At 41.8% G+C, this 19,295-nt stretch overlaps 1 protein-coding gene across 1 annotated transcript in view; it reads right to left on the bottom strand.

Moving 5' to 3' along the window:
• Positions 1-19,295, bottom strand: part of syne3 (spectrin repeat containing, nuclear envelope family member 3) — a 37,509-nt gene that overhangs the window by 2,068 nt on the left and 16,146 nt on the right. The window contains exons 8-19 of the mRNA XM_079573377.1: positions 17,637-17,773; positions 15,840-16,008; positions 14,092-14,274; positions 12,132-12,275; positions 11,872-12,006; positions 10,921-11,079; positions 8,565-8,737; positions 6,582-7,425; positions 6,348-6,446; positions 4,242-4,394; positions 3,925-4,095; positions 1,425-1,460 (exon numbers count right to left, since the gene is read on the bottom strand). Of these exons, the coding sequence (XP_079429503.1) occupies positions 1,425-1,460; positions 3,925-4,095; positions 4,242-4,394; positions 6,348-6,446; positions 6,582-7,425; positions 8,565-8,737; positions 10,921-11,079; positions 11,872-12,006; positions 12,132-12,275; positions 14,092-14,274; positions 15,840-16,008; positions 17,637-17,773 (2,403 nt within the window). The remainder of the gene's footprint in view (positions 1-1,424; positions 1,461-3,924; positions 4,096-4,241; positions 4,395-6,347; positions 6,447-6,581; positions 7,426-8,564; positions 8,738-10,920; positions 11,080-11,871; positions 12,007-12,131; positions 12,276-14,091; positions 14,275-15,839; positions 16,009-17,636; positions 17,774-19,295) is intronic.

Genomic DNA, 19,295 nt, shown 5'->3' with positions numbered 1-19,295 from the left:
AGAAAATCTTGTTTCGGAAATGAAAATATCCTCACGACGACGAGAGCGGCTCAAACACCCACACAGCAAGAGCGCAGCGGCATCATGTCCACCGCACAGAGCCGAGCCCAGGCCTGCTCCCTCCCCACACGAGGGCCACTTGTGAATCATGTTCACCACCCACACCCATCACATCAAAATAACACATTCAAATTCATAAAATCAAAGTCAAAGTTAGAATGGAAGTATTTGAAATGTTTTGTTTTGGTTCCTTTCTTATACCTATTTTACTAAATATGGACTGAAAAGACAAAATGTTTATCAAACGGCGGGAAGATATTTGGGATTGGTTTAGCATACAATCCCGCTGGAAATGTTTAAATGCGCATAATGTGAATCTTTTCTCTTGGGTAAAGTTAACAGACTGTGCAGTTCGCACAGAGAAAACTAGTGAGTCATGATGTGAAACGCGAGAGTCAATAGTCACAGAGAGTTATACAGAAGTCAAACACAGGTCGGGGGCAGGTCTGCGTCAGGTTGCGGGTCTGTGGAGGGCTGTGTGTGTGCCCTGATGTTACTGATTAATGGAGCAGGAAGTGAAACTACTTCTAGAGACCGAGCCTCCACAAACAGAGGGCAAAGGTAAAGCTGGCTTTCACCTAAAGACACGACACAATGGGACGCTTTAACACAGGTTTATTCAATACCTGCACCAGTCTCCTCTCAAAATGTTAGTGCTCCTAGTTATTCTCTTCACGCAGGACCTTTAAGTGATACCTATTTCAGGAACGATATAATGCTCAGTGCACAAAGGTCTTCTTTTATAAATGTCTGCTTTTATAAGACACTGAAGGACAAAACTAATTGTATTCCACTACTATACAAAGTCAGGTATTGAGATATAGAGGCTTTCAGGATGAAAGAGTTGCAACACCAAATGTATGCACTGGAGATGTTTGAGTTTCACAGCAGTAAAGAGAAGAAATAACTGGTCGATAAAGTCACCACACTGGACTCTGCAGATAAGTCTGGAGCCTGTGTGAACGAGAGGGAGGAATGTCTGGGGGCTGTTTTGGCCGAGCGTCTATGGGCCGGCATGACACTCAGGGGAACGGCATTCTTTAATCTGCCCCAAACCCCCATCAGCCACCACGCTACCTCCCCCAATACCCTCACACACACACACAAGGCTCTGAATGAATGAATGAAAGCTGGAGGGGGGATCTAAGCTTCAGACAACAGCGAGGGTGGTCAGGTTTCAAGATAATGCAGTAAATCTGAATTGTTGACTTTTGCAATGTATAAAATTTAGTCCAGAAGCAACGTCATGGTAAAAATAGAAGATAGAGCAATGTAGCTGTACAAGCTTCAATTCTTCACAGAATGTTTACAGTCTTTGAAGTAGATGTAATGAAGTTATTTGAAAAGTCTGCTGATGTACTGACCTTTTGAGGTTTAGAGCGAGACTGCAGTTGGGACTTCTGTGGAAAAAAGAAATAAAAATGACCTACACAAACGTCACCAAATATCAATACCATTTTTAACATTTCATCTTGGCCTTATGTGTGCTGTGGCTGCTGTAACCAAGGAATAGCAGTCACACGCCTGTCTTTTACTGCCATCTAGTGGTGCCATGGCAATGATGCATATATTTGTATAAAAAGCAGAATGCCCATTTAAACTGGGCATGCATGGGTCAATCAGGATCCTAAATTTCAGCTACCAAATAAACCACGCCACTTGAACACATTGAAATGTGTGAGCGAGTTCAGGTAGCGGAGCTTGAACACTGAAGTGTATTGAGCCATAGCAGTAAACCGTAAGGCTTACAGGCAGTCTTAAGTGACATTTCTTGCACATATCTATGTCAATATCTTGAAACCGAGGGAAGAGACAAAGGCTCAGGGCGGCTGCTCTGTAGGCAGTAGTGGACCATAGTCGACACTAGTAGAGACAGGACCTGGAATCAGCCTGACACTGACACAGTCACTTTCTAAATCAGAAAAAGCTTCAAAACAGTGTTTATGTTGAATATAGTTTGGCTGTGTTGTATACCATCAGATCACTCATGAAAAAATACAAATGAAATAAATTTAGACTCATGTGCATGTGGATCTATCTGGCCAAAATTAAAAATACTTTGTTTACTGTCCACCTCCTTATTGAGAATGAAGATTCTATGTCGTCTTTATTTCTTATCCCTGTTTAAATATTCAGCCACAGTTTCAGACCCTGAACTTTGTCCAACCTTCCATCAGTCGCCTTCAAGGGTCAGAAATGTTTTTCTCCAACTATGTGAACAAGGACTGGTCGTCACTTTTGACATCTCTCTTCATATGAACAGCAGTTCAGTTCTTTCTGTTTCTGTCTATCGTCGTCCGCAGTCCTGGTTGTAAAAATAGACTTAAAACTAATATTGTAACAGGCTCCACGGCTACTACAAAAACACTTTAAATCATCAACTTTCCAGCAGTTGAAATGGTCCAAATCAAAGCTTTCTTCGTTGCTTCAAGTTAACTATCAATATTGTTTGGTAGCCAAACAAATTCTCTTACCCATAATGCAACATGCGACCCGAGATGGGCTTATTGTTTATCATGAAGGATTAGGTTCAAAAAATATCTATTATAGAAAACGCTATCTCAATGGCCGCCGCCTGGGCGCCGCCATGTTTATTTCCCATACCGACTTTGAAGCTAAGCAGGAAAGTGCCTGGTTAGAACTGGGATGGGAGACCGTTCCTCCGATGCTAAGCAGGGAAAGGCCTGGTTAGGACTGGGATGGGATACCATTTGGGAACACCAGGAAGCCTGGCGACAGTACTGAGTGTGTGCGTGGTTGGTGTTATTACATCCGCGGCCGGCCCCCACGTGACGAGTCCCACCGCTCGCGGGCATTGGCCACGGGTCCATATGGACCGCGGTGCTGCTGTCCGAGGACAACCCGCTGTCACAAAAACCCGAGTGCACGACATCTGACTGCCGTGCGTGTGCGCGCGTACAAACAGGGCGATGTGTGTGTGCGTGTGTGTGTGTATGTATGTGTGCGCGTGCGCATCCAAACAGGGCCATGTGTGCGTGCGTGTGCGTGTGTGTATGTGTGTGCGTGCGTGCCCAAAACCTCCTCAAACACGAGCCTCTAATCACACGCGCTGCTCCGACTGATTTCTCCTCCGTGTGAGTAAAAGCGAAAATGACACTACAACTTAACGAGCGCATGGCCTGCACTGCGTAGTTTTTTTTCTTTTTATCTTTTTTTTTACTTTGCTGCTGTACCATTTGTTTTCTATTTTGCTTTCACATATTGAGCCCAGAGGTACATTTTATTCTAAAGCAGCTTGGAAAGCATTGCCAATTTTATTGTAAGGTTATAAATACTGTCTAACAACGATAATTCGGCTATTTCATTTCTAAACCTACTCATTATTTTTTGGATTGTAAACTACCGTGATGCACCAAACCACGGGTCCTGCACTTTGAACCAAAGCGTTAGAGCTGAACCCCTAATATTTATCCATAATTATTCCACTGTCTCTTGAATTCTATTCCCTGAGTTTAGCGAAAATATTGTCGTTGTAGTTTATAAGAAAGGAGCACGGGTGCATCAAACACTCCAATTGCAGTTTGTTTGACATTTTTTTTTGCATTCATTCTTTTACTCATTTGTAGTGGCCATACTTTTTGGCATGGGTTGGGAACCACTGGTCTACAGCTGAACTGTGTGACGGGTTGGACATTTCTTTGTAATCACTCATAATCTCAGAATATCAAATGTGGAGACTAGCGAGGCCCGGCCGAAGGCCGGGTCTCAGCTAGTATATATATATTATTACCCTTGGATTTTTAAACATGTAATTCAAAGATTTAGATGCAATTTTCTATAGTATAATTAAATATATAAGAACATCCTATTTATTCATCTCAGTGTGTCAGAACTTCCACTCACCGCGCCTGTTGCTTTGACAAAATCGACATCCTTCAGCTTGGACTTGTAAAGCATCCATCGGTAGCGCAGGTCCTCCATTTCTGCCGACAGCTCTGGCTCGTCCTGCTCGTCAAAAGAGGCGCGTAGATGCTGAAACAACTCCTGACCGTGAGGCAGATTCTTCCTCAGAGTCTGTGTGGGGTAAAAAAATAAATAAAAAAGCTGTAGGTACAGCAATCAACCACAAGAGGTCAGTGTAACATTGTTCTCGATTATGGATAGGTTGTAATTCAGTAACTACCCCAAAATCCCAAAGTAAATAAATGATTTAGACTTACCTGGACTTTGCCCTGGTTCATCTTGAGTTCCTGCATGCTCAGTGGACCAGCAGTAGAGCTCAGAACATCAGAGAGGACCGTGTTTTCTTTCCTTAACCACTCTTCAAACTCCCTCCACCTGAGTCTGTACTGCTCTCTCCGGTCTCCTCTCGACTGAAAAATAACAAGCACTGGTGTGAACGCTCACTTGAAATCAGACAATTTTGGCTGTCCAGAGTGTAAAGTTAGAATCACCATGTCAACATCCAACAAAATAAAAGTGGCAAGATATAACAGTACAGACAGTTCTTTTCATTTTGAGACAAATGCTATAAATTGGAGCATGTGACAACAACCTTATTATAAGCGGAATAAGTGTGGATAAAAAATGGTTTTGTGACATACATCTGCACAGCATGTTTAATATAACAGTTTTTTTTCAGTACAGTAAAGTAACAGTAGGGCTGCGATATTGACAAAAATAAAAATCTCAATAATTTGGGGATTTTCTCGATAACGATGATAAAACAATATTTTTTGCAAACCATCAGAAATACGCAAAAATGTGCAGGAAAACAACCAAATTTACATTGCAACAAGACAACTGTCCTGAACAAACAGGGCAAAACAAAATACTTTCCCAATTTTTGATGTTTAAGAGATACATTTCTATTGATTGATATTGTAAATTTGCATATTGTCCACACAGCAAATGTCTTATCTTATCTTGTAGCTGATATATTGCCCGCCTCTAAGCTGAGGTGGGTAGAGTAGCCAAAATTTTACTCAAGTAAGAGTTACTTAAAGTTACTCAACTAAGAGTAACTTTTTAATTACTGTATTTTCCGGACTATAAGTCGCTCCGGATCATAAGTCTCACCAGCCTTGGCAACTACCTGGGCATGGAGGCGTAACTGCACCGTTACAAGCCTCTCTCGGCAGAACACTGTTCAAGCTCTCACTTGCGAACTCGTTCCTCGACCTGTAGCCATCTAGCTTTTAGCCAGCTTTTTTAGTTTTCTTCATTGCAGTAAGAGTAACCTCCGCTTTTCACCAGTCCCTCACAAGTTTCTCACTCACTTTCCTTTGTGCTCGATTACCGTTTTTTAAAATCTTCAGAGGTACAGGGGTAGCAGATACAAGCCTAGAACACCCTCTAGCAGCTGTCAGTGTGAAAATAACAAATATGTGAAACTATATATTTTTATATATAAGTCGCACCTAACTATAAGTCACCCCCCCCCAGCCAAACTATGAAATAAAGTGTGACTGTACCCCTGTCCGGAAAATACGGTACTCAAGAAGGAGTAAAAAAGTACTTGGAGAAAATGTTACTCAAAAGTAACTGTTTGAGCGGAAAAAAACAAAAGTTAGAATCATGTGGAAATCGTGATATTTCCAAATAAATTCCAAGAAAATGAAAATACAGAAAAACTAAATAATTTTGAAGAACAAGGAGCACGAGAAGATCTACACCTACTGGTAAAAATTGTTTTTATTCACGTAAGAGTACAGATACTTGTTGTACTTATTATCATTATAATTTTGCTCAAGTAGAAGTAAAAAGTCATGTACGATAAAACTACTCAAAGAAGTCCAATTTATACAAAAGTTACTGAAGTACATGAGCTTGCCTTAATGGAACTACTCCCCGCCTCTGCCTCTAAGGAACAGAATTTCCCATTTGCAAAAGCAGCAACTAACGTGCGTGCAGCAATCTTTACTCATTCCACTGAAGCGGGGGTTTGTCTTTAAAATTGATTGTTGTTGATCTCCAATCTAGTCTGTGCTGCTGCCAAATTTATGTCTAGCTTTCACAATACTTCTTTTACGTCCCGATTGCTTGGACAGATTGATGAAATGCATGTTGCAGTCAGACAATCATGCAAAAATGGAAATAAACTGCTCGGATTTAGACATATAGACATTTACTTTTGTGCTCGCTGTTGATAAAAATGTGCTATAGTTAGATGCAGAGCAGACGATGCCCGTGGCCATTTCCCCCCCCCACAAATTGCTATGTTTACGAGACAAAAAAAAGAAGAAGAAAAGCACATTCTCTACCTCAAGAAAATGAATCGGCTACTCAGCTTTAAACCATTGTGCATACAAAGACAGCTTGCTCACCTTGTCATCATGGATGTGAGTGCCAGCCCCGATAGTCTGAGGAATGCCAGTCGCCGCTCTCTCCCCCATTTCCTGCTGGGCTGCACTGTCAAATAAAGCCTGCGGGCCAAACACATTATTAATTAAAAATGTGAAAAATGTTGAAACTGATTGATGCTTTTTATACTGTTCACTGTAAACATAACAAAAAAGCGGGGCATTTGTAGAAGACGTTTTAGGGCGGGAAACAATTACCGAAGAGTGATGAGACTCCCGTGTGCTTCTTCTGAACTGTACAAAAGCTCCTCCTCCAGGGCTGAGACTGTCCCCTGCCTCTGCACTGCCGCCTCTGTACCTCAGGCCGCCTCCCTCGCTCATCCCGACCGCGGAGACGGTTACAGCTCCTGTCCTGTCTCCCAATAAGACGCCATCGCCACCACCACCAGCAGCACCAGCAGCACCACCAGCAGCACCAGCAGCATCGGCACCACCAGCAGCACCAGCAGCAGCAGCACCACCAGCACCAGCAGCAGCAGCACCAGCAGCAGCGGCACCAGCAGCACCACCAGCGCTACTTCTGCCACCGCTGCCTCCTCCAGCGCTACTTCTGCCACCGCCGCCTCCTCCAGCGCTACTTCTGCCACCGCCGCCGCCTCCTCCTCCAGCTTTCAAATGATCGACAGCAGACGCTCCATCCACAATTACGTCTTTGGCAACACTTTGATCTTCCCTTTGGCGGAGAATCCACGCGGTTGTGTCCGTTTCATCGCCACCGTAGGACGTCCCGCTGTCAGTCCTGGTGCTTGAAAGTCTGGGATTCCTTTTGTTTTCAACAGATGCAATAAAATGACCCTGCGGCTGCCCCTCCACCCAGCTGCTTTGGCCGATAAGATCATCCTCATCGAACTCCAACTCTTGACTTTCCTTCTGGTAAGCTTGCAATCGGTATATGTGGCCTGAATGCTCCTTTTGGTCTAAAGGACTTCTGCTGCTGCCAGTGTTGACCTGGATGTTATCCCCGACCAAAATGCCCGCCGATGACAGGCCTTCTAGCTTCCACGAGTCAGTCTCTGTCTGCTCTGTGGAGAATCTCAGCAGCCTGGAAAAGAAAGAGATTGTAGTCGAGAGAACCGCCAGAAAACATGAAAAAATAATCCTTATTCGGTACTGGAATCAATTCAGGATGCTGGTTATGAGCTTGGCTAAGGCTGGGCACCGTTAAATTTTTTCCCGATACTGTGCTTTAACAGTACTTGGTTTTCGCTACCGATACCTGAACGATGCTTCAATATGTGTCATCTAAAACCAGACTAGCCTTTGTTGATCATGAACGTCTCATAAAGCTGGTCTAGACAAAGCTGTTGTAAAAGTACAGCCAAAAATTATATATAATTCTTACTAAGCATACTTTGATGAGTTAATTTAATGATCTGCATGTAAGATCTCAACATATTCAAAACCTATTAGTATCAACATCTCGAATGGCATCGCTGGATTGAAGCAGCTGAGCAAATTTAGCATAAACTTTCCCCTTTGACGTGAAATATAATAAACGGTGATTGCACAGTCCTTTGTTTATTTGATCACAGTGCATTGATATCGCTTCCCGTCTTCCACCTATCTGTTTTAAGAGCACATCGGAGTGTTTTGTGCCATTGCATCTTATCTTATTTAGTGATTCATGGTGTTTCTGTTCCCTCGTCCTTGAACTGAATGCCTCATAAAAGCCGTCTTGCTTTTGAGACTTTATATTTGTTAATGTCCCAAAGCCGTCTTCTTTTATAAGCAATAGTTTCTTTTCCACAGATGACAGACCTGCTCAGTTGTCATGGAGATTAAAAGCCATTAATGCAACAGCGAAGCATCCCGGTGTTCTGGTCACACAGGCACTTTGATGTGAGTAATATCTCCGAGTTATCCAGGTAGTGCCGTATTTTAGCTTTAAAGTTGTTGTTTCACCTTTCAGCAAAAAGGTGTAAAACATGTCCACAAACAAAACAGGCTCTTTGGTCATTTGAGCAGCATAATAAGTAAAAACAACCTGATATTTGACACAGTAGGCTGTTTTCAACTGTAAATGCTTTGATTTACTAGACTAATTGTGTCAAAATCAAAACATAAAAGACGATACCTGGACCTATAGCCAGAGCTTTGCCACAATTTTGGAGTTTGATTGTATTGATATTGCCATAACTCTCTTCTTGCGATACACTGTGCTATTCTTCAGATGATCGTTACCTGTCCAGATTGAAACTGATGTTGTAAAGGGACATCCAGGACGCTCTTAGTCTCTCCATGTCTCGCTGAATGTGCACCCTGCCCTCCTCTGAGGTCTTCTCCAGCACCGACCGACCCTGCACCTCCAGCCTCTGCAGCTGAAGCTCCTTCTCTGGAAACTCCCCCAGGGCTTTCTGCACATAAGATTGACAGTAAAAATGGCCGCTCTTCTTACTGGAGTGTTTTCATCGTCATCTTATAGTAATGAATGGTTGGCGGAAAATGGACAGTGGACAAGTGGTAAAAGAACTGGGCCTGGACTTCATTTACTGCACTGAGAGTCATTTTGCTTCCACTTTACATGTCGGCATGGTAACACAGACACTGGTGGCCTCTGCGTCACTGAAGGATAGGTCAAAAGACGGACAAACTTCCCCACGGGGACATTTCGCCTGTGTCGCCACAACCGGCTGAACTCTCCTATCCTTGCCCTTCGTTAGCAATGGCAAAGAATATAACAATGTCGAAAGGGTCAAGGGTGCTTTGAGAAACTTGCTAAGTGCCAACCAAGTAAAATAAAGTGAGACATCAGGAGATTGGTCCCCAGGCGCTGCAGGCGGCTGCCCACTGCTCCTTAAGGTTGCCCCAGCGGCATCAAAGCATGAGTGAGGCTCAGAGGACACATTTCGTTCAACAGCTGTATAATGACTAACAAAGCGCTTTACTTACTCTAGAGAGCTCTAAGTTGTTACAAACTGGAAAGCTGAGTGCATAAAAGCCTTGACCTACGGTATTATTAGGCTGGTTATGTTCACAATTTTCGTTCAAGCACCAAATAAAACTTGCTCATTCAAAAATTAAAAATACATCAATTTCAACTTTTGACGCAACACAAAGCTCTGACCATGGAACAGGGCAGAGAAAAGCTGCCATCCGCCCCTGCAGACGCTCTCAAGGCAGACAAAAACAGTGATTTGTTGTATCTGGATTTCATCATATTTTTAGTGTTGAAGCTGTTTGCTCTCTGCGTGCACGCTGTTTAATTCTGGGAAGCACACTGGGCTGACAGTGTTACTCAGTGGGTAAAGAATTCTCTCCTGTGCCTCACTTCTGAGGATTGTCGTCATCTTTCAAGTGAGCGCTAAATTTGGAAGTCTGCAAGGCCTGGACTCGGAGCGTGGGCAAAAAACAAAAGTGTAAGGGCACATTCTAATATTTCGTTGGACCACGTTTAGCTTTTCAATAAGCTTCTGCAATGGCACAAGATTTATTTCTGTCCAGTGTTGCATTCATTTTTGCAATCAATCTTGAATTGATGATGGGACAGTTGGTTCACTGTGGCTTTGTGGTGGTCCTTGTGTGAAAATTAGGTCTCTAATCTTGAATTACTCTTCCACTGTTTGAGCCACATGAATCCTGGCAATGTCATCTTGGAGTATGCCCGTGCCCCGTGCCATCAGGGAAGAAAAAAAAAAGAATAATCACCATATTCAGGCAGTCAGTCGACCTTAACCCTTCAATAGTTTGCTCAACCGTTTGGTAGAGCACACTTTATCGGATCATGTGTTGTTTCTAATTCTGCCAATCACTACCATTCGGTTCAAGTTTGTAATACTCAAAATATCCAGTTTGGACTAGTATAGGTTGGGGTTGGACTAGTTAAGCCTAGTTTATGCTGGTTTAGAGCAGGTTTGGGCCTGTTCCGACCTAGTTTGGACCGGTTTAGAGCAGTTTTGGACAGGTTTGGGCCGGTTTAGAGCAGTTTTAGACTGGTTTAGACCTGATCTAGAGCAGTTTTAGACGGGTTTAGACCAGGTTTGGACTGGTTTATGCTGGTTTTGACAGGTTTAGAGCTGTTTTCACTGTTTTAGAGGAGGTTTGGGCCTGTTCCGACCTAGTTTGGACCGATTTAGAGCAGTTTTGGACCGGTTTAGAGCAGTTATAGACTGGTTTAGACCAGGTTTGGACTGGTTTATCCTGGTTTTGACAGGTTTAGAGCTGTTTTTCACTGGTTTAGAGGAGGTTTTGATTGGTTTTCGACAAGGTTTAGATCAGGTTTGGACTGGTTTAAGGCAGGTAACTCAGAGGTCTATCAAAAAATATATATATATATAAACTAATAACATTGATGTTTGACCTCCAAATGCTTAGAAAATACAAAAAAGGGTGTAGGGAGTAACATTAAAGGGTTAATCTTTGGGCACATAAAGTTGCTGAACACATGGTTTGAAGCCATGGACAGACTTCCATCAGTTGTCTACCATTTCACTACCAAACACACTCTCGTTCAAACACCTGCTTATACTTTTGAGTAAAGAGTCTTACTCAAAGACACAATGACAGCAGAACCATCACTAAAACAGTCGGGGTTCTCTACCTCTGCCTCCTGCTGACGGCCGTCCACGCTCCACTCTCCCGAACTGTGAAACGACTCCAGCTTCTGCTTCATGATCATGATCCACTTCTCCACGTTCAGTAAACTGTCGTGGAAACTCTCGTGCTCCGCGATGTTCTCCTCGCTGTCATGCACCTTCTTCTGCAAAACGAAACAAACGTCGATCATTAGAATTACATCAAGCATCTGAGACAAGGTTTAAAGCTTTTAACAATTCTCTCTCTTTACTTCCATGTGAGATGTCTTTTTGTAATTATGGTTTTCTCCAGGTGCCAGTTTCTCAATTATTGAATTTCTGAATCTCTAATTAGGTAAAATATTTGTACAATCCACCACTTTGATTAATGTTGCTAAAAAGGCACACCAACAAAGCATTTACTCACATTTTTTTTGTAATTTAAAGGGGGGGTATTATGCAAAATCGACTTTTTCAAGCTTTACATAATGTTATTATGTCATTCCCACATTAAAAACATGCCTGAAGTATTGCCTTGGCACATTCACGTATTTTTGAGTAGTCTGTAAAAACTCTGATGGCAGCCATTTTAGGGATAGGTTTGCCTGAGTCCTCCTTGGAACGCCCCCACCTCCTGGAGACGCCTCTGAGCTTTCGTCACCAGCCGAGTAACCAACCACTACTCCTCAGCAGAACCCCCTCCCCAGTGATGCCACAGACAGCGGGTGGAGGGGGTGTGTCGGAAAGGGTCAGAGGTTCTTAAAGAGACAGAGGCCTATTTCAAGACATTCGCTACAGCCATTTTGAGAGAGCAATTTTATACAAGGCAGTTATTCTAATTTACTGCATTTACAGACCAACAGAAGGTGTGATATAGACTGGTGCTATGTGATTGAAAAAAGCATAATACCCCCTCTTTAAGGACAAATCTTGTGCAGGTAAAAACTGAAAATGTGTGTAGTTGTTTTGTTTCTTACTTTGACAACTGTGTAGAGATTCTTCCACTCCGAGTAGAGGCGTTCAAACTGCGTCCTGTTGTTGGGGCTGGAGGACACCAGCGTCTCCAGAGCCGTAATGTGAGCCTCACACTCTTCAAAATCCTTCTGTATCACCTGTGGACGATCCGGAAACAGAAGTGTGTGCAAAAGAAACCAGATTTAAAGTTTTGGCTGGAAATGCAAAGTTTCCATTGGTGAAGATTTACAAATGATTTTCTCTGTAGTCGTCATGTACTCACTGTAAACTGGTCGGATTGGCTCTTCTTGGTCAGTATGTCGGGCTGCAGGCCGTCAGCTGCCTCCAGTCTGTCTCTGAGGCCCGCCAGTCTGAGGCTGATCAGCTCGTAGGCGTCACCGAAGTCCTTGGTTCTGGAGATTAAGCCCTTTGAGAGGAAAACGATTCACTGTTATGTGACAAAGCAGCATTCATGTGATGATGAGCTTTGTACTCAGCAAAAGGACCCATTAGAAACTGGTAATTTTCATATTCCAGGCTGTGTGAGTAAGTTAATATCCCTCAATCAATTGAATAGAATATAACAATAAAGCTGTGACTCCATATAGAGACGAGACGCGAACCACCAACTCCCTCTAAATTCCTAAACATCTAAAACGTAAATCCACAAATGTTGTCCTGGCTATTTATGTGAGTGACAAGGCTCATTATAGACCATTATCAGTCATGTGACTAATGATTGGCAATAAGTGTGACAACGCAATAATAAGCTCTTCCGAGTCCAAACTGTTGAGAGCTCCACTGATAACCACAGCAAAAACCACAGCCTTATCTGAATCTCCTGCTGAAATAACAGATAAAAGTGCAAAAACAGGTTTACTCTAAGTTAGAATCATATATTACAGGCCAAATAAAGATGTTTTTGTTTTTTTAAAATAAGCCTTTATTGTGTATGGAAAAAAAAAAGTTGATAATTAATGCCAGAAAAGCATTACTAAAGAAAATCCAGATTAAATGTAATATTTCTGTGTGATCTGATGTTTAAAAAGTGCCTTGTAGTCGGCTTTATAGCAATCAGCAAAATCCAGGTTCAATGGAACTTTGGCCCTATTCACTGTAATGGGAAGTAGAGCAACGACATCATCTCTTAACAAACGTATAGTCAATAGCACCTTTTAATAACTGGTAAAAGGTTTGAGAGTCGAGTTTCAATTCCACTTTCAACTTCTAATGGTCCATCTAACTCATCTTTGATAATACCTGCCCACCCCAGTACACCCATTACTGATCTATGGGCCCAGTCATCAGTCCATCCACATTCACTCTGATCTCAACAGTCCATAAAACCTTTGAAAACCTGTCTCTAGATTATCCTTGCATAATAATCCGGCACTTTATTCAGAGGGGACCTGCTTTGACTACACTTCCTCTAGCTACAAACACCACCATCACCTGGGACACAACAATCCAACAGCCATTCACTTTTACACCGTTCGTAGCTTGAATATGTAAAGAAAAATCAATTGCGTAATAATTGTGCACGCAGCGTAATTGGCAAAAAAAATCTCAACTAGAACATGAAGAGTCTCCTGTAGCACTGCTGAATTGTTGAAATAGGAAAAGAGCACTTTAACACACTTTTAACTAATCGTAAGTATAATTTTCTGTACATGCTGTGCTTTTCTCATCTTGAAGGCCTTATTTTTGAAAAGGCCTAATTACAACATAATATCAGCTTTTTATTTCCCTCCAGTGCTGCTGACAAGGACGGGCTTTCGCGGGGAGGAGGGGGGGGGAAGAGCGAGTATTTTTAGCTCCCATCTGCGCTTGGCCTCAAAAAATGGTCCGTCAGTCACTTACACTTCAGACTGCAGCGGGCTGACATTAAAGGGTATTTAACTGAGCCATTATAAAGCCCTCACTTGGTCTGGTGACAGGAGAAACTGCTGCAGAAGAGACGTTAAACCCACTGCTGGTAAATGATGTGATTTTTCAGACTTTTTCAAGTGGGATTAACTGTATTTGTGTTATGACAGCGTCAAAAACGGCAGAACAAAGAATGAAAGGGAACTGTTGCACTTGTTCCACCTTTGGAATCTAGGGTTGGTTTGTGATTTGGGCAGCGAGACATGAGACAAACATGCGATATTCGATGACAATATTGCGATATTGTATTTCAAATGGAGCTCAATAAAGGAAATCATGACAAAAACGAAAAAAGTTGTAAAGTTTTCGTCATTTACCTGTAACCTGCTCTTCCTCTGCAGCAGCTGGGGGTGGAGCAGCTCTCTGTTTCTGACGGCGGCACTGAGCTCGGTTTGTAAACTTTCGGATCTCTCCTTCCCGTAAACAGAGTCCAGCAGGTCGCCCTTCGTCTGCAGGAGTCCCAGCTGCTCCTGGAGTTCAGCACTGTCCCGCAGCAGACGCTAACAACGCAAACACAACGTGAGGAAAGAGAGATTGAAAAACCCTCAAAATCATGTTATTTTTCCAAAAGTTAACAGTTTGTTATGGATTGGGCAGGGCAGCGTTACATTCTTTTTGATACCGGTACTTTAACGAAACTTGGTTTTCGATACCAAAACGTGAACGATACCTATACTAAAATATTTGTCATATTTATCCAAAAACAGATGAATAAAAAAAGTATTTTTTGTTTGAGGTGAAACAACACAGAAATTTCTACACAGAAACTACAAAAGGATGGAAAAAAAACTTTTTTCACATTTTTCACATTTTTCCCCCCTAAATTTCGCCCAATTTTCTTACGTGTTTTTCCCCAATTTTTCCATTTTAAATTTTCCAATTTTTTTTTCAAAATTTACCCAAATTTTTGCAAAATTTTGATTTATTTTGGCCCAATCATTATCCATTTTTTTCCATATTCTTTACAAAGTTGTGTTCTTTTTTCCTACTTTTTATTCCCTACATTTTTCAATTTTTTTTTCTCTAAATTTACCCCAATTTTTTAATTTTTATTTGTCCAATTTTTTTCACCTTTTTCTCAATTTTCCCCCTTTTTTCCAATTCTTTTTCAACTTGTGTGTCACTTTTTTATTTTTTTAAATTATGATGACCAACAGCATCAAAATGTGAATGTAATGATTTCATATTTCCGTACCAGACTGGTATTGTTTTACGGTACCCAGCCCTAGTTGGACAAACACTTTCAAATAAAAAGAAACCTAAATTGTGAATCCCTGTTTTTACTTATCGGACCAAACGGACAAATAAATAGTAAAACTTAAAAGTACCAACCAATTTTCACTTTAGATAATATATATTATTAATAAATAGATAGATGAATTATAAACTATAAAGATGATGCTTAAATTGAGACATCTCTAGAACCAAAGTAAGATTGACCATCAAAGACATGTCCGTGGTTAAACTTCAAGAGCTGACGTACATGGACTTTCCTGGATCTTTGTACGGCTCCACTTCAGTGCTAGTGTGACGCAACAGTAGCAAACGATTTTACTTTGAAATGTACTTAAACATGAAAGTAAGACGTTTCATGTCTTTCTGCCGTGTTTTTGACGATGCCACAGATATATCAGGGTAACGTACTTTTCAGTCGAGCTTCAAAGCAAATCTATAAGTATTCTTTATCCATCAATGCAAAAAGAAGTATATAGTCCGCGTTTAGCACAATTCTGCTTTTAATACACGCCTCAGCAAGTGAATTCCTCCCTTCTGAGGTAAGTAAATGATCATCTCGTTCCATTAGAATGTTTTGTGAAGGTGCTGGTGCGGAAAAAGCCACATTCTACCCCTGAATGTTAAGCATTTTTTCTTGAACAGTACCTTTTATGTGTTTATGATACAAAAAAGAAGAAATATAATGTTAGGCACAAGCCCTGTCCAGCTTGTTTTATGTCAATGGAGCCAGGGGGCGCCACTTCTTGCTCCTCTACAAATAGCAAACAACAATGCCAATTCTATTTCTGATCAGGTAGTTTCTTGCTCGGTTGAAGCTTTGCGTGTCTACCTCGATCTTCTGGACGAGCAGAGCGATGTGTGAGAAGTCGGTGACCTCGGCCTCCAGTGCCTGTGAAACCTGGTGGCTCCACTGAGAGAACAGCAGCAGAGGGTCATGCAGAGTGCTCCTCAGGCCAGACTCGGACTCCGAGCACAGACGCACCGCTCGGCATTTCACACTGAAAGACACGGCACAGTCAGAAGGAGAGTAATGGCACTAATATTTTAGAAACAGTCGAAATCAGACAAAACGCGATGACCATACGTGCAGATGCAGGCTTCAAACACATCAAAATAAAATGATTTGTGTCCTACGTGCATAGTAATACACATACAGTTTTGTATGTTATGCATTTATGCTATTCCCTGGGCCCTGTTGCTCTACCTGATTGGTGGAATTCATATTAACATTACCCACTTACGTATATGTCTATAAGTCACACTTTTCTCTTAGTTTGGCCGGGGTTGCGACTTACGGTGGTACACAAAGGTTTGGGTAGCCCGGAAAATTTTCATGATTTTCCTTTATAAATCATTGGTTGTCTGGAGAAAGAAATTTCAATTAAATATATCATGTAGGAGACAAACACAGTGATATTTGAGAAGTGAAATAAAGTATATATTTGATTTATGGAAAGTGTGCAAGAATTGTTTAAACAAAACTAGGCATGCCCATAAATTTAGGCACCCACTTGTGATTTCATTTTAATACCTTTAGCACCAATTACTAGATCTCAAAATTGGTTTGGTAACCTCAGTGACCTCCATACAATGGTGAATCCAGTCATGAGAAAGGGTATTTAAGGAGGCCAATTGCAAGTGTTTCTCCTCTTTGCATCTTCTCTGAAGAGTGGCAACATGGGAGCCTCAAAACAACACTCAGATGACCTGAAAACAATGATTGTTCACCATCATGGTTTAGGGGAAGGATACAGAAAGCTGTCTCAGAGATTTAAGTTCTCAGTTTCAACTGTGAGGAACATTGTGAGGAATTGGAAGACCAGAGGCACAGTTCTAATTAAGGCCCGAAGTGGCAGACTAAGAACAATCTCAGATAAGCAGAGGCGCAGGATGGTGAGAACAGTCACAGTCAACCCACGGACCAGCTCCAAAGACCTACAACATCACCTTCTTATCCAGACAACCGATGATTTATTGAGGAAAATCATGAAAATTTACAGGGGTGCCCAAACCTTTGATAAGATAAGATAAGATAATCCTTTATTGATCTCACAAAGGAGAAATTCACTTGTTACAGTCGGCATTCAAGAAGATCACTCATACCACTGTATACTCAGGTGCGACTTATATATCAAAATATATAATTTCAATTTTCACGTGTGTTATTTTCACACTGACAGGCACTGCCATGACAAATAAAGAACTTACATACTTACTGCACCACTGAAAAGGCTAAGTTTGGAGTGAGTGAGAAACTAATGAGGGCCTGGCAAAAAGCGGAGGTTACTCTTATTGCAAAGAAGAAACCAAAAAAAGATAATCACAGACTAAAAGCTAGATGGCCACAGCTAGCGGAACGAGTTAGCAAATGGGTGTTTGAACAACGAGCTGCCGGGAGAGGCTTGTCAACAGTGCAGCTACGCCTCCATGCCCAGATAGTTGCCAAGGCTGGTGCGACATCTACTCCAGAGCGACTTATATATGTTTTTTTCTTTTTCAGTATGCATTTTTTTGGCTGGTGGCTCATAGTCCGGAAAATACGGTACTTATTTATCAGCGGAAGAGTGTATCATTTTACAGCTGTGAGAGTGCCACATTCAGACCACGAATGAAATGTGTGACAAACCTTTGATGCTCCTTAACCACAGCGAGCACGTCGTCTGACAGGTGTCGCGAGTCCTCGGAGAATCTAAAGAGGTCTTTGAGTTGAGCTTTGAGATGCTCCACCTGGGACTCCTCTCCGACCAAAGTGTTCTTCACACCCTGAAAAGACACAAGGGCACTCAGACCACAATTCAACACCGCTATTAACGTCAACCACATAACAGCGCAGCAGCGGGGCGCACAAGTTAACTCCAGGTGTGTCTGGAGAAACATGGACAACAGGAGAAAAGTAAGTCGCAAGTTCAAAAGTTGTTCCCTTACAAAAGTCTTCTTTTATGGCACGGGTCTGTCAACACTGCGATTAACTTTAATACTGATGTCCCTTTTGAACAGCTGCTCAGAGCGAGACTGAGTCATGAGCGTGACCAATCTGTAGAAGACAACTTCCTCAGAGCTCAAAGACAGAAAGAGAAGAGAAATGTATATTTGTAGTAATACATGCTGTCAGTCTCTCTTGAGATTAGTGAAAGTCTTACAACCGCCGTTTCATTGTATATTTTACTACGTTACACAGTAAAAAAAAAATTTGATAATATATTCCATTATTAATTTCAATTTCAATTCATTTCAACAGTATATTTTCTTTGCTCACTGGAGGAGCAGAGACCCTTGTCTCCAAGAAATTAAGTCTTTAGATAGGATAAGACAGAAATTGTAATATTTGTAAAACTTGTCCTTGACAACAGTGACAGTGCCATTGGCCCTCTGGCCTCCTTCTGTCATTGTTTTGCAAGGAATCTCGGAGTGTTTGTGAAAATATACCAAACATATAAATCATGTTGAGCCTTTTCCACCTTAAACTCTAAGCAAGGTCAAAGGCTGTCTACCTGCTGGTGACTTCGAGAAAGTCATTCATTAATTCATAACTTTGCGATTATTGTAATTCTGTGTATATTGGTCTTGATCAGCGTTCAATTTGATTCCTCAAGACGATACGAAACGCAGCTGCCCGTCTCCTTACAGGGACCAAAAAGCGACAGCATATCACTCCTGTGTTAACTGCGCTTCATTGGCTTCCTGTTCATTTTGCTTATTGTTTTTAAATGTCTCCATGGCACTGCTCCTTTGTATTTGTCTGAGGTTCTTTTGCGTCACACTCTTGCTAGAGATCTGCAGATAAGCTGCTGCTGAAGGTTCCTCTCTCCAAGCGTGTGACCAAAGGGGACAGGGCTTCCTCTGTTGCAGCTCCCGAACTGTGGAATGAAATGCTGATCCACAGATGCTTGATCAATTTAAAAGCTTTTAACACTGTCTAGAACATGCATCATGTCCAAAATCTAAGCTGTTAGTGCTTTGCTGCTTGTATATTGTGTATTGTCTTTCTTTATTATATGTTTTAAAGGCCTTTGTGAAGCACTTTGGTCAACAGTGGTCGTTTTTAATGTGCTATATAAATAAGTTTGATTCAAATATCTTAAACAAAGTCGGCGTTGTTATTCATATAGCAATTCAGTTCCCTCCTGGATCGTGCCATCTTTTGCATCCCAAGCACAGCACACAGCAGCTTCCACCTAATGTAGCCCAGAGTATTTATCATTCCTCCCTTGTAACCTCAAAGTGAAAACAAACAGGCTCCACCATTACGAGGTGACAGCCTATCATTGCAGCGGGTGACAAACAC

Source organism: Gobius niger (assembly GCF_951799975.1).
Source record: "Gobius niger genome assembly, chromosome: 16".
Lineage (NCBI taxonomy): Eukaryota > Metazoa > Chordata > Actinopteri > Gobiiformes > Gobiidae > Gobius > Gobius niger.
This window is presented reverse-complemented; position numbering and strand designations above follow the sequence as displayed.